The sequence below is a fragment of the Vitis vinifera genome, chromosome 11, assembly GCF_030704535.1.
Source record: "Vitis vinifera cultivar Pinot Noir 40024 chromosome 11, ASM3070453v1".
NCBI classification, from domain to species: Eukaryota; Viridiplantae; Streptophyta; class Magnoliopsida; order Vitales; family Vitaceae; genus Vitis; species Vitis vinifera.
In genome coordinates this window covers 65,129-77,420 of record NC_081815.1, presented here as the reverse complement: position 1 = coordinate 77,420, position 12,292 = coordinate 65,129, and the positions used below count along the sequence as shown (strand labels likewise).

General features: G+C 36.0%; 1 protein-coding gene across 5 annotated transcripts in view; it reads right to left on the bottom strand.

The window, feature by feature from the left end:
* The window catches only part of LOC100259293 (guanine nucleotide exchange factor SPIKE 1), an 84,431-nt gene that overhangs the window by 70,214 nt on the left and 1,925 nt on the right, over positions 1–12,292 (bottom strand). For 4 of the 5 annotated variants that reach the window (XM_010657758.3, XM_059740540.1, XM_010657759.3 and 1 more), the window contains 8 exons: positions 6,809–6,971; positions 6,259–6,386; positions 5,966–6,078; positions 5,823–5,878; positions 5,595–5,692; positions 5,271–5,408; positions 3,801–4,112; positions 241–528 (listed from right to left, as the gene is read on the bottom strand). In XM_010657758.3, coding sequence (XP_010656060.1) covers positions 241–528; positions 3,801–4,112; positions 5,271–5,408; positions 5,595–5,692; positions 5,823–5,878; positions 5,966–6,078; positions 6,259–6,386; positions 6,809–6,971 — 1,296 coding nt within the window. The remainder of the gene's footprint in view (positions 1–240; positions 529–3,800; positions 4,113–5,270; positions 5,409–5,594; positions 5,693–5,822; positions 5,879–5,965; positions 6,079–6,258; positions 6,387–6,808; positions 6,972–12,292) is intronic. The other variant, XM_010657760.3, reaches the window with a different exon arrangement.

Sequence of the window (12,292 nt, the reverse complement as noted above, 5' to 3'; positions counted from 1 at the left end):
ATGACCAAAACACTTGATAGAAAATCTTACACAATAATTCAATTAAGGCTTGTAAGTAGTTCCTAAGTCAATAAAAGGTTCAAGAAAAATATTTAAAAAGATTTACAGAACTTATAAAACCAGCAGCATTACAGATACATATTCTCACAAAAGTTATGAATGAAGGAGATAACTGTACTCACTTGGTAAGTAATAGCTAAAACAAAAAAAAAATTAGTCCAATAAGTGTTTGGTACTTACATCATCAGCATTAAAATCTGAATATCCAAATGCATTTGATCCATTTCTTGGAATTTCTTTTCCATCAAAGAAATTCCACTTGGAATTGCTATTCTGAGGCCCATCAGAACCATTGCTGGGGCATTTTGTGAAAGTGGAATCAGCAATTCGGTCCCCAGGGTCAATGGAATCATTGGTCACACTCCCACTTTCTGAAATATTTTCCAAATCAGCATGGCCAGCCTGGAGCTTTTCAATTTCCAACCTTAAAACGCCTTTCACAGGTTTATGAACCTTGCGCTTAGGATCCTAAACATTGGAGAAAACCACCCAACACAGCAACACACCCAAAAAAACCCCAAGGAAAAAAAACACAAAAGAAAAAGGAAACTCAGATATAGTAACATGAATGATAAACATGGCGACAGAAAAAGAATAAACAAGATCAAGTTAATCAATGTTTGGATTATTGATGGCCTTTGATCAATTTTAAGAAAAACACAGACACATGCCCATATAATGAAAATCAAGAACTCATTTCTGTTTTTTTTGCAGTTTGCTAGTCCATTCCTTGCTATTACTTTCCCCTCCTTCACTTCAACTTCAAATTTATTTATATACAATATTGGCAGGCAGTCTCACTAGAAGGACTTTCAGGAAGCTCTCTTATTTCTCATAAGTGTAAACAGAAGCTCCCTAAAACAGCGCTATGCCATGGGCACTACTGCTACATGAAACAATACAAAAGAGATAATAAAGCAGGATATATTAAAGGCACAACAAAGTACACACAGAGTATACAATTAAGGCCAATAGGCAAGCAGAAAGAGAGAAAATAAAAACCCAAAACCCACCACCCTAACAACAAACAACCACCAAAGGAATTAGGGTGCTAAGGAATGCATCCCAAACTTGAAACTCCTACTGGACACAAAAGCTTCCTGAGCCCAACTCCAACCCCTTCCTTAAATCCCCTCCCCTTTCCCCTGACAGTGGACAGAGAGCTATTGTAGTTGATAGAACACTCTAACTTTCGGATCTTCCTCTCAAAACAGGACGAAAGCAAAATTTTCTTCTTTCCTCCTAACCCATTTACCCCACTCTCTTTTCTTGATTGCAATTTCTTAAGTAGAGAACTGATTTCCTTCTCAAAGCCCACGATTGGCACCCCCAAACCACTACTGAACTTGACAAAGCTACTCGGCAAGCTAACAACTTCCTCAACCTCGGCAGCACATTCAAAGCCCAAATCACAAGGAGGATTCCTCTCCTCATCCCTGACCACCAACTCCTTCATTGATTTCACATGGAAAATAGTGTTATAACTTCTCATCTGAACAGTATTTTAAGAGACAAGAGACATGATATGTACAAAAATAGTACATTTTCACTGGACGTACACCACTGTTGGATAAATAACAGGACTTCCACAGAAACACATTATGGTAACTACATCGGCCAAATCAAGCTTGAACAGCTTAAAAGCCCCATCAAACTCAAAAACACCTTAAAAGGATGTAATCGATCATAATATCACATCTTATAGCAGTATAACAGCCAAAGAAATGCGAAATTAGCAGTACCACAAAACATGACTACCAAAAACAAGAAAATATGAGGCCACTAACAGAAACCAGAGATCGAAACACCGTCAAGGTGATTCATTGTGTAATGAACCATAGCAACAGAAAACTCATAAAATTGAAACAACTTGACACTGCCCATAGAAAATAGAAGTCCACCTTAAGGAAAAAGTACATAGCACATATTAAACAAACCTAACAACAAAAAAAAAAAAAAAAGAAAAAAAAAATCTTAAGTAAGGAACTCAGTAGACAATCAATAACCTAGAAGAAATTCCAAACACCTGCAAAATCCCAACTGTTTTCTGAATTAGCTAAATTAAAATTACTTGTCTTAAGGAATTACAAGTTTGGAGAGGACAACAAAAGAGAACAAATAGGATCAGTCATAAGATATCATGCTGTCACAACACAGTGGGAAAATGGAAGCTGAAATAAGAAGAAAAGGAAATGTATAGATCAAAAAAACAAATGTATCCTTTTAATTAACCTCCAGCATGAAATTCACACCAATCTACAAACAATTTCATCAAGTGTGTCAGGCCTCAATTGTAGACAAGAACATCAATTCTTGAAGCAGACATGGTAATCAAAAGGGAATGAGATTGCCCAAGGCTTAAACTGCAAAGTGTCATCTGGCTTTAAGAAATTCCAAAGTTTATATGAACCTGCAAAAAATTTCTAGTATCTTGTAGAAATTCTAAGAAACCTTACACTTTATGACCTATGTTTCTACATAAATTTTGAACTCAAAGACATAAACAAAGACTTAAGATTAAAACATAGTCATATACTACGAAGTTCATCTAATTTGTTAATTATAATATGATCTGATTGAAAACAAATATGATGATATCTATGAAAGAAAAAAAAAATGATGTTGGATATCCAAATCTTAAATAATATATTGAGTATGAATGACAAGAAAAAACTTATAATTACCAGTGCACGTGGTAAGAAAGAGCGCGAAAGAACATGGAAGAAATAAAAAACTACAACAAAGCAGATAAGCAAATGTGGCAGTACCCTCAATTTAGAGGCAATGAGTAGCAGGGTATTTACCAATAAACAACAGTAATATTAGAGGGCATTTGGTAAAACTTAAGACTTAATACTTGATGAATTAAAGTGAGTTTAAGTTAAATTATGTTTAAGTTATTAGGTCATAGTAAATCATTAAGTTAAATTAATGAAGTCATTTTTAACTTTAAGTTATAAAATTAAATTACTTTATCCTATGCTACTGCTTTTAAAGGCATTCCTCTCAATGTCATTCAGCTTGATTGATACTCCATGCATGGAACAAAAGGGGTTGGATAGCAAGGAGAGGAGCATCGATTAGGTTTCTTTTGGAAGGAGATGAGTTGACTCTTATGGAGCAATGAGATGCATTATTTGTATATTCTCATGCGGTACCATACCGATGTATAGGTCTCCTCAGTATAGTGGAGGAGTTTAATCATATACATTTTAATCAGTTTTTGTATTTGTGGGAGGATCCCTCATCCTTCTCATGTACTCTTTATTCACATTTAATACATATTTTGTTTCTTGGACACACACAGATATATATATATATATAAAGTTACTTAACCAAACATATTTAATATGTTTAATAACTTAAATTAAGTCATTAAGTCGTATTAAGTTAATAAGTTGATTTATCAAACTCCCTCACATACTTTTTATTCATATTTTGTATCTTATTATATATATATACACACACACACACACTGAAATTAAGTTATTAAGTCATATTAAGTTAATAAGTTGATTTATCAAACACCCTCTAAGTCTCACGATCAGAATGAGAAACAAACGCCTGAAGTAAGCTACATATTATAAATACAAGGAAAATTCAAGTTAAATGGTTGCAATCAACACAAGCTAGAATACTCAGAACCAAGATGGTAGCAAGGAAATGTAGAAAGCCTAAAAAATACTGACTATATCTAATCAACAATAATAATATAATAAGTATGACTATATGTTCCACACCTGAAGTGAGTCCTCAGTGTAGCTTTCTTTAACTTTATTTAAGTTTGAAATTTCAACTATGACAGAACTTCTGCTTGAATAACCCAGTTTCCCATCCAATGTGATCTTTGCAGTGGGCTCTGAAACACCCTCATGGGAACTTGACCCCGATACACTAGGAGCAAGAGGACTACTGGGGGAAGTAGACCCACCAGAAGCAGCACTCATGCTGTTATCAAATAATGGAACGATTGCCCAAGCAAAGGACTCCCTGTAAGGCATGATTCGAGACCACACCTGAAGTTTCTGCCTTTCTCTCTCAGTCAGATGCACCTGTTATGGTAGAGGGAGAGAATCACTAAACAGAATAAACATAATTCAATAGTTTGTTTGGGATATTAAAAATAAGTACATGCATCTGGAAAAATATGCGCCCACCAACCAAAGCAAAAGCATTTTTTTTTATCAAAAACAAACGTATTCATTAAAATGGATTAAAAGTACAAGCAACAAGTAATCCTTCCCAAATTTACAAAATTTGATCAAAATCAGAGGTAGAGAAACCTTCTCCAATATACATCTAAAGGGTACCACAAGAGACAAAACAAGGAAAAGCAACTCAACATTCCTTAGGGATTCATACAACTCCTACAAAAAGATCCTGAAGCAAAAACAAAATATACGTGCTATCGAAAAGGAACCACAAGAGACAAAACAAAGAAAAGCGACTCAACATTCCTAAAGGATTCATACAACTCCTACAAAAAGATCCTGAAGCAAAAACAAATATACATGCTAGACAATCAAGATTGGGAGAATATTGTTTTCAGTTCGCTTTGTAGGTCATTGGGGAGACATGCATATTGGACTAGCGGTGGACAAACTTATATAGGACCACATATTAGGACCAATCATCAAAACACCAGGACCAAACTCTCTTCTTTTAGTGTAAAAGTGCAAGAAAATCAGAGAAAATCAGAGGAGTAGGACAAAGAAAAAGAAAGATGAGGATATAATCATATATTTAGAAATACACACACACACACACATATATATATGACTGTATGCTATACTGACTAAATGAACATATTTATTTATTGTCATGCAACTAGCAGGAACTCAACCCAACATAAATATCCACCTCTAGTTCTTCTCCATGTTGCTCAAGTATATATATCTCTAGCAAGTTTGTGCATTTTGATCTCAAGAAACAAAGCATAAAGAAGAAAGAAGAAGAAATGGAATAAGAACAGCGAGAAAGAGGTCAACAGTAGATCAGAAATAACTTCAACAGAGGACAGAGAAAATGGCATTTCCATCCAAATTATAAGTACACATTTAATCTTCCTGAAAAATGACCAACATTATACAAAATTTTAGTTAACCAATAAAAGGATAAAAATATCTAGAAAGAAAAAGTTATAACCCCATCAAAATAATAATAATAATAAAAATCAAGAAAGAAATAGTTATCAATGTGCTTGGACTTACTGGTTCTTTACGCGAATAAACTGAAGAAGTAACCCCGCCTTCTTCTGTGGCAGGCTTCTCTAACTGGATCAGCAGACAAACTGATGCTGAGGGCACATCTAAATAGAAGATGCCACGAGGTTCATAAGTAATGCAAGCCTGGAAATGGTAAAAGGGAAACTGTAAGCATTTTATTGCTTGATAAACACCAAATCAACACTTCCTAAATAAATCCTAAAGAACACAAAATAAAATAAAAGGCTAAGGAAACCAAGGTATATAGTGCATTAAACCATTTTCTGTGAACATGAGAGAGACTGTTTTCATAATATAATTATAGCTTACATCCTGCATTTCAGTTGGCAATATGCGAAAAAAGAAATCCTCTGACAATTTATCTCTTCTTTCCCGATTATACAAGCAAATCGTGCCATAAAATGGCTCTGCACAAAAATGGACTTATTTAGATCTTGAAATAGCAAAAAGTTTATGAATAAAACAGGAACACAACATAGAGAGAAAAAAAAAAAAGGCATGATCAAATGATATAAAAGCAAGAAGTGAAAAATTCACCAACTAGCCCCGCTTGAAACGACAAGGATAGGACTTTCACAGAGATCTTCAATCCACTACAACCACACAAGAAAGAGAAAATAAAGCAAAAGCAAATGCAAAGGGATGATACAGCAATTCTATACTGCAATAAGTTGTTAAACCTGCCATACTGTGTTGTTGGAGTTTCTGGAGTCCTTTGACCAAATATCATTGACCTTTCATTTTCCCAGTCAAAAGCTGGTTCATAAGCAGGAAGAGGAGATTGACCAAAATGCTGCAAATAAATCATTGATTTAGAAAAGTCATGCCCAGGTGAATTTCCAAATACATAAAAGTAGATACGCAAACATATTTGATCAAAGTGACAAATATAGGAAATAAAAGAATCAGAAAAATGAATTAAGATTTTATGCAGTGACTAAACTCAAGAGGAACACGACTCCATCCTCACAACCTTTAAAACTTTTGAGTGTGATGAATCAGAGAAAGTAGCATCTGAAAATTGCCTTCCTGAGGTGCTGGGAATATCATCATCAGTAGTATCTTCAGCCTTGATTTGCCTTGCACTGGCAAGCTGCATTTCTGCAGATGAGACAAACATTATTCAACAGTGCACACGTAACAAAAGTAGATAGAATAACCTCCTGTATACATCAAAAATACAATGTCCTGGCAATTAAGCAATGGACAGTTCCCATCAAATCATAGCTGGATCCAGAAGATTTTAAAAACAGTACCAAACTGGAGTACCAAGGCAATATTTTCTTGGATAGAACTTTTCCAGGGAAATGAATATGTTGCACAGACACAATAAGACATGGCCACACTCTTTAAAACTAAAAAATACAATAAGAAGCAAGAACTACATGAACCCATACATAAGATTTTCCCACTGAATTTGGACATCAGGAAATAAGGTTTATTTACATACAAGACTTTGCAATACACATAGCACTAAAGCATAACCCTTCAAGTGGGTCTCATTACCACTGTATGTAACTTACCTGTTTCAATATCAGTATCAGGCCCTTCAAATATCTGATTTTGAAACAAAACTGGACTGATGCTTTCATAATGACCATATTTGTTTTCATCCTTTACCCAATCAGTTCTGTAGCATTGAACAAGTTCATTCAGATGCGGCCACTGCTCCAAATTTTCATCAAGCTGAAAAAAGAATATTGAGAATTCTATCAGTAAAACCTGGCACATTTGGGCTCAAGCATTTACCTGCATCACATTGAAGAAAATATCTCAATCTAAACCATCAAGATGATTTTTTCTTTTTTTGATAGGCAAAAGAGAACATATATTAAATATGCCTAAGAGGAGGCGTAGAACTGTATACACAAAGAATACAAAAAACGCTCAATATAGGCAAAAAAATTAAAAAAAACAAAAAACCCCTCCTTTTGCTTTAAACTCGACCAATCTATAAAATATAACATACACATTGTGCGGTCCACCATATACACCCTAGTCTAATTCACAAAAGTATATATAAAATCAGATTTGATTGCTTAGTCGGACTGCTCAACATCATTAAAAAATTTCTCAATCCTTTCCTTCCAAATAGTCCACAACAAGCACAAGGGAGCAAGCCTCCACGCTTTTTTCCAATATGCCAACTCAACAAGTTCCTTCTAACTGAAGAATGCATCACCCAAACCACTCCAAAAGGGGAATAAATCAGATGTCACACCATTCTTCCTTTGGGACAATGCAAGCAAGTGGTCTCTCATTTCCTCCTCACCTTAGCACATGTAAGATCCATTCGGGAGAGTCCAACCCCTCCTTTCGAGTTGTTCAAGAGTTACAATTCTACCCCAAGACGCTTCCCAAGCAAAGAAATTGACCTTCACCGGTGCCCAAGTACTCCACACTACACTAGTTGGGAAATGCTCTCTATAACCCCTAAAGGAACTATCTCTTTGTATACACCTTGTATACCTATTTCCTTTAATACACTTTTATATTTACCTATCAAAAAAAAAAAATCCCCTAGAAAAGGAAGAATAAAGAGATTTAACAAAAAAAATTCCACTCTTAGATTCATTGTAACTCAATTTGTCCTCTGTTTCCCTTTTAATTGACAATGATAGTAATTTTTGAAAGAAAATCTCCACTTCATCAATCTCTCAATCACTAAACTGCCTTGAAAAACGAGGGTTCCAACCACCCCCTTCTCCAACCTACTCCCATACCTCTACCACCCATCCATCTTTGTCAGAAGCAAAAGAGAATAAGCTTAGGAAGGCTAATTCCAATGTTAAATCCTTGCACCACAAGTCGTTCCAAAATTTAACCTTTTTCCCACTCCCAATTGAAATGAGAGATCTGCTTCTTATACTCTCCCATTCGTTTTTATATCCATCTCTCACCCCTCTTGAACACCACCCCCTTTCCTCCTCTTCGAACTTCTCTATTATGATTTGTTTCCATAAGAATTTCCTTTTTTGTAGCAAATCCCCAATTCAACTAACCAAGCAATGCCTTGTTCAAGACAAAAATGTTGCAAATTCTGAGACCCCCACCCTTCTTTCGTAAGTGAACCATGGTCTAATTAACCAAATGAGGTCTTTTCTCTAACGTATCACCTCCTCACAAAAAGTACCTTTGGATCTTTTCAAGTCTTGAACTGACCTTTCTCGGGATGACGAGCAAGGACATGAAATAAATTGAAAGACTTGATAAAGTGCTTTTAATTAGAGTAAGTCTCCCCCCCGTAGAAAGATATTGCCTCTTCCACATCGCTAATCTTTTCCTAAATCTCTCCTCCACTACATCCCACACCCTAGAAAATTTATAAGAGGCTCCCAAAGAGAAACCAAAATAGAAAGTGGGTAACTTCCCTATTCTATAACCTAACATCAAGGCTAATTCTTCCATATTAGCTACCCCCAATAGGAATAACCTTACATTTACCCAAATTAATTTTTAGGCCAAAAATCATCTCAAATCACATAAACACCCAACTCAAATATCTCAACTAATCACAATTGGCCCTGCAAAAAATCATAGTATCATTGGCAAACAAAAGACGAGACACTTCCATCCCCTTCCCACTTTAAAACGTGAAATGAAGCCTCCACTCTTAGCTCTAGTCAACATTTGATGGAGAGCTTCCATAGCCAAGATGAACAAATAAGGGGACAAGGGGTAACCCTATCTCGAACCCTTAGAACTTGTAAAGAAACCAAACAAAGTTCCATTAATGAGAATAAAAAAACTTGTCGTTGAAATACACCAATTTATCCATCTAACCCACCTTTGGGCAACACTCAAGTTTATTTACTAACACTTTAGCTAGCAACTTGTACAATCCCCCTATAAGACTAATGGGTTTGAAGTTTTTCAGATTTTCTACTCCACTTTTTTTTTGGGATCAACACTAAGAAAGTGGTGTTTAAGCTTCTCTGGAAAGTGCCTTAAGTCAAAAACTCTCTAAACAACTCATGATGTAAGACTTGACGATGTCCCAACACAATTGACAAAAAACTATAGTAAAACCACCTATTATCCCCACTAAAACTAGAAAGAGCATCGAAAACTTACTCCTCCAAAAAAGGTTCCTCTAAGCTCCTCAAAGCATCACTCCCCAACACTCTAAAACACAAGCCCTTATGTTGGGTCTCCAATCTCGAGTCTCAAAAGGAAAAGCATGAAAAGCTCTGCACGCCCCATCCTTAATCTCACCATCCTTCGTCAAAGCAGTACCATTAACTCTCACTTTGGTTAGCAAGTTTCTTCTACTACATGCATTAGTCATTAGAGTCCCAAAAACTAATATGAGAAAGAGTCTTTGCCTTGTTAAATAAACCATTTCCAAAGACTTCTTTATTCCACATCTTAATATTCTTTTTAAGAACCTTTAGCTTCACTGAAAGGCAATGACTGCTAGATCCGCTAACTCCATAACAAGCCCATTGACTTCTAATGAGGTCTTTGAACCCATCAGCCTTAAACCACATATTCTCAAATTTGACAGGTGTTTTGCTCTTTTAAATCCCTCCACCTTCAAGAAGAATAGGACAATGGTCAAATTAGGCTTAGGAAGCATAGGCTAAGATAGGCCCGAAAAATGGTCCTCCCACTCTTCTAAAACTAAGAAATGGTTCAACCTCGAGGACAACTAAGAGTTCAAGCCTCCGCAACCCGTAAACGCACCTCCAATAAGAGGAAGGTTCCTCGATCTCAACTCCTCTATAATATCTAAAAAGCGCCTCACTCTGCAGAGAGTCTTGAGCAATTCCTGCTTTCCCTTGGAAATTTGACTTAATTAAAGTCCCCACCTAAACTATCAAGATTATTATGCTTGGACATTGTAAAGCTCAAATTATAAAATAAAAATCAAGTAAGCTAAGGTTATCAAAGTAGACAAACTACTAAATTTAAGGTAAATCGTCCTACTTATCTTTAACTATCATCTCTAAGGGGCTAAATCCGAACAAAAGTCCATATGGCATGTGATGGTGGACAGATTAGAAAGAAAACTAACTCGAAGAAGAGATTACCTCCTAGATGGAGGTTGAATCAATCATGGCATGCTAGTAAAACTTCTTTATACTTATTCCCTTTTAGTATCAATCTTCTCCATTCCAAGCATCTAGAGAAGGCCTTTTTAGACTTTAGTTGAAAGGTTTTTAAGCACTCATGCATCCATTTGTTATATTGTAGAGTAGTGAATGTGCAAATCCTAGAAGCAAACAATTAAAAAGTTATCCATATCACAGCACAGCACTTCCAAGCAAGCAGTTGCCTCAATTTGCCTACAACCCAACTCATCTAAACAAAGTTGTTGAGACACAAAGACAACAAGCATCATCATACTAATAAGAGTCTTTTATCCCATCCACCTTTTTTGTAGAAAACTGTATTTTATTGACAGAACGAGGCAATTCAACGATGGATGCAATATCCAATTCCTAAACCTCTATAGAATGGTAAGGTTGCGAGATTCTTTTCACTCTTTTCTTTTTTGTCTTGGAATTTCAGGTTCCAATGCAACCTTTTTACCACAAAATTGAGAAAGCTTACTTTCCTTATGTTGACTTTAATCCATGTATATGTATCATCCACTTTTCCATTTGTACCAATTTGAGATCCTCTCCCGATGCATACTTATATGGAAATCTAAAGCCTCACCTAAAGTCTAAGACCTTTGCATGTGTAGTGGCAAATATGAAGATTGCTAGCAATCGCATGTTGCAAAAGAATAAGTCTCAAAAAGCCCTTAATCCAAAATGTTTATAATGTATAAGAACAAGAATGGGGAATTAGCAAATCATCTTTCTTTCAAGAGCACAGCAACACTAACATTATGGCATAGGTTGTTTGGACTTGTTGGGATTGGCGAGGTTACCTAGAAGCATGGTAGAGATGTCAGACTATTGCTTATCAAGGTTTTGGAGGTCTTCCTATAGGGAAGTCGGTTTGGTGTATTGCTAATCTCACATCAATTTAGACTCTATAGTGGGAAAGGAATGCAAGAATCTTTTGGAGGCAATATGAGATTTAATCTATTTTTGTTCTCTCTAGGAGTCGGATAGTGCAACATCCGTGGGCATCCCTTTAAACATCATACTACTAGAAACCTAGAATGCAGATCTACTAGTTGGTCGAGGAGACACTCTCTACATGGATACCCCCTCCAGTGGGCAGCATCAAGTTGAATTTTGATGGGGAGTCAGTGGGTAACCCAAACAACTAGGAATTGGAGGAATGCTCATGGATCATCATGGAACATTAGTGCGAGCATTCTTTAAAAATGTTGGAGTGAGTCTAGCCAATTGGGGGGAGACCTTAGCCTTGTTGGAAGGCCTCAACTGAGCTAAAGCTAAAATCTATCCAATCTTCCAATACAAAGGCATTCTACAGTGGTCCTATCTTAGGTAAATAAGAAAGAAGCTTGTGGAGGTTTGATTGATGGCTGTGCAAAATCTTTTAATACTGCTTTAGAGTTGGGATGTTCCTTCTGCTAAAGTCCTTAGATAGTGAACCATGTGGAAGATATGTTAACAAACAGGGAATCAATTAGTTGGATCTCTTTTGTAGGGGATTTTTACCCCCAAAGTTTTGACTTCGTTGTCATAACCACTTGTAGTTGTGCATTTTCATTGATATCAAGAATAGATTGTGAGAAAACGTTTGATCAAGAAATGAAGTACTCATTTATTGCATGGTGATGAAATGTTTGAAGGACAGATCTCTCATCCTTCTTTGTATTTATTTATTGCATGGTGATAAAATGTTTGTTTCTAATCAATATATAAATAAAAGAGAATAAAAACCACAAGAGAAGGCCTCTAATGCCTAACACCCAGCTAGACAAACACTTAAGACAAACCAACCTTGAAAGGCTCACAAATGAAGAAAATTCCCAACATGCTACAAAAGAGAGCAGTCGATGAGGCTTTATGTTCTATGTTATTATTCCTAGGGTGGCTAAGGTGAGGCTTGAAAAGATTCAGCATGATTTTGGCAGCTGG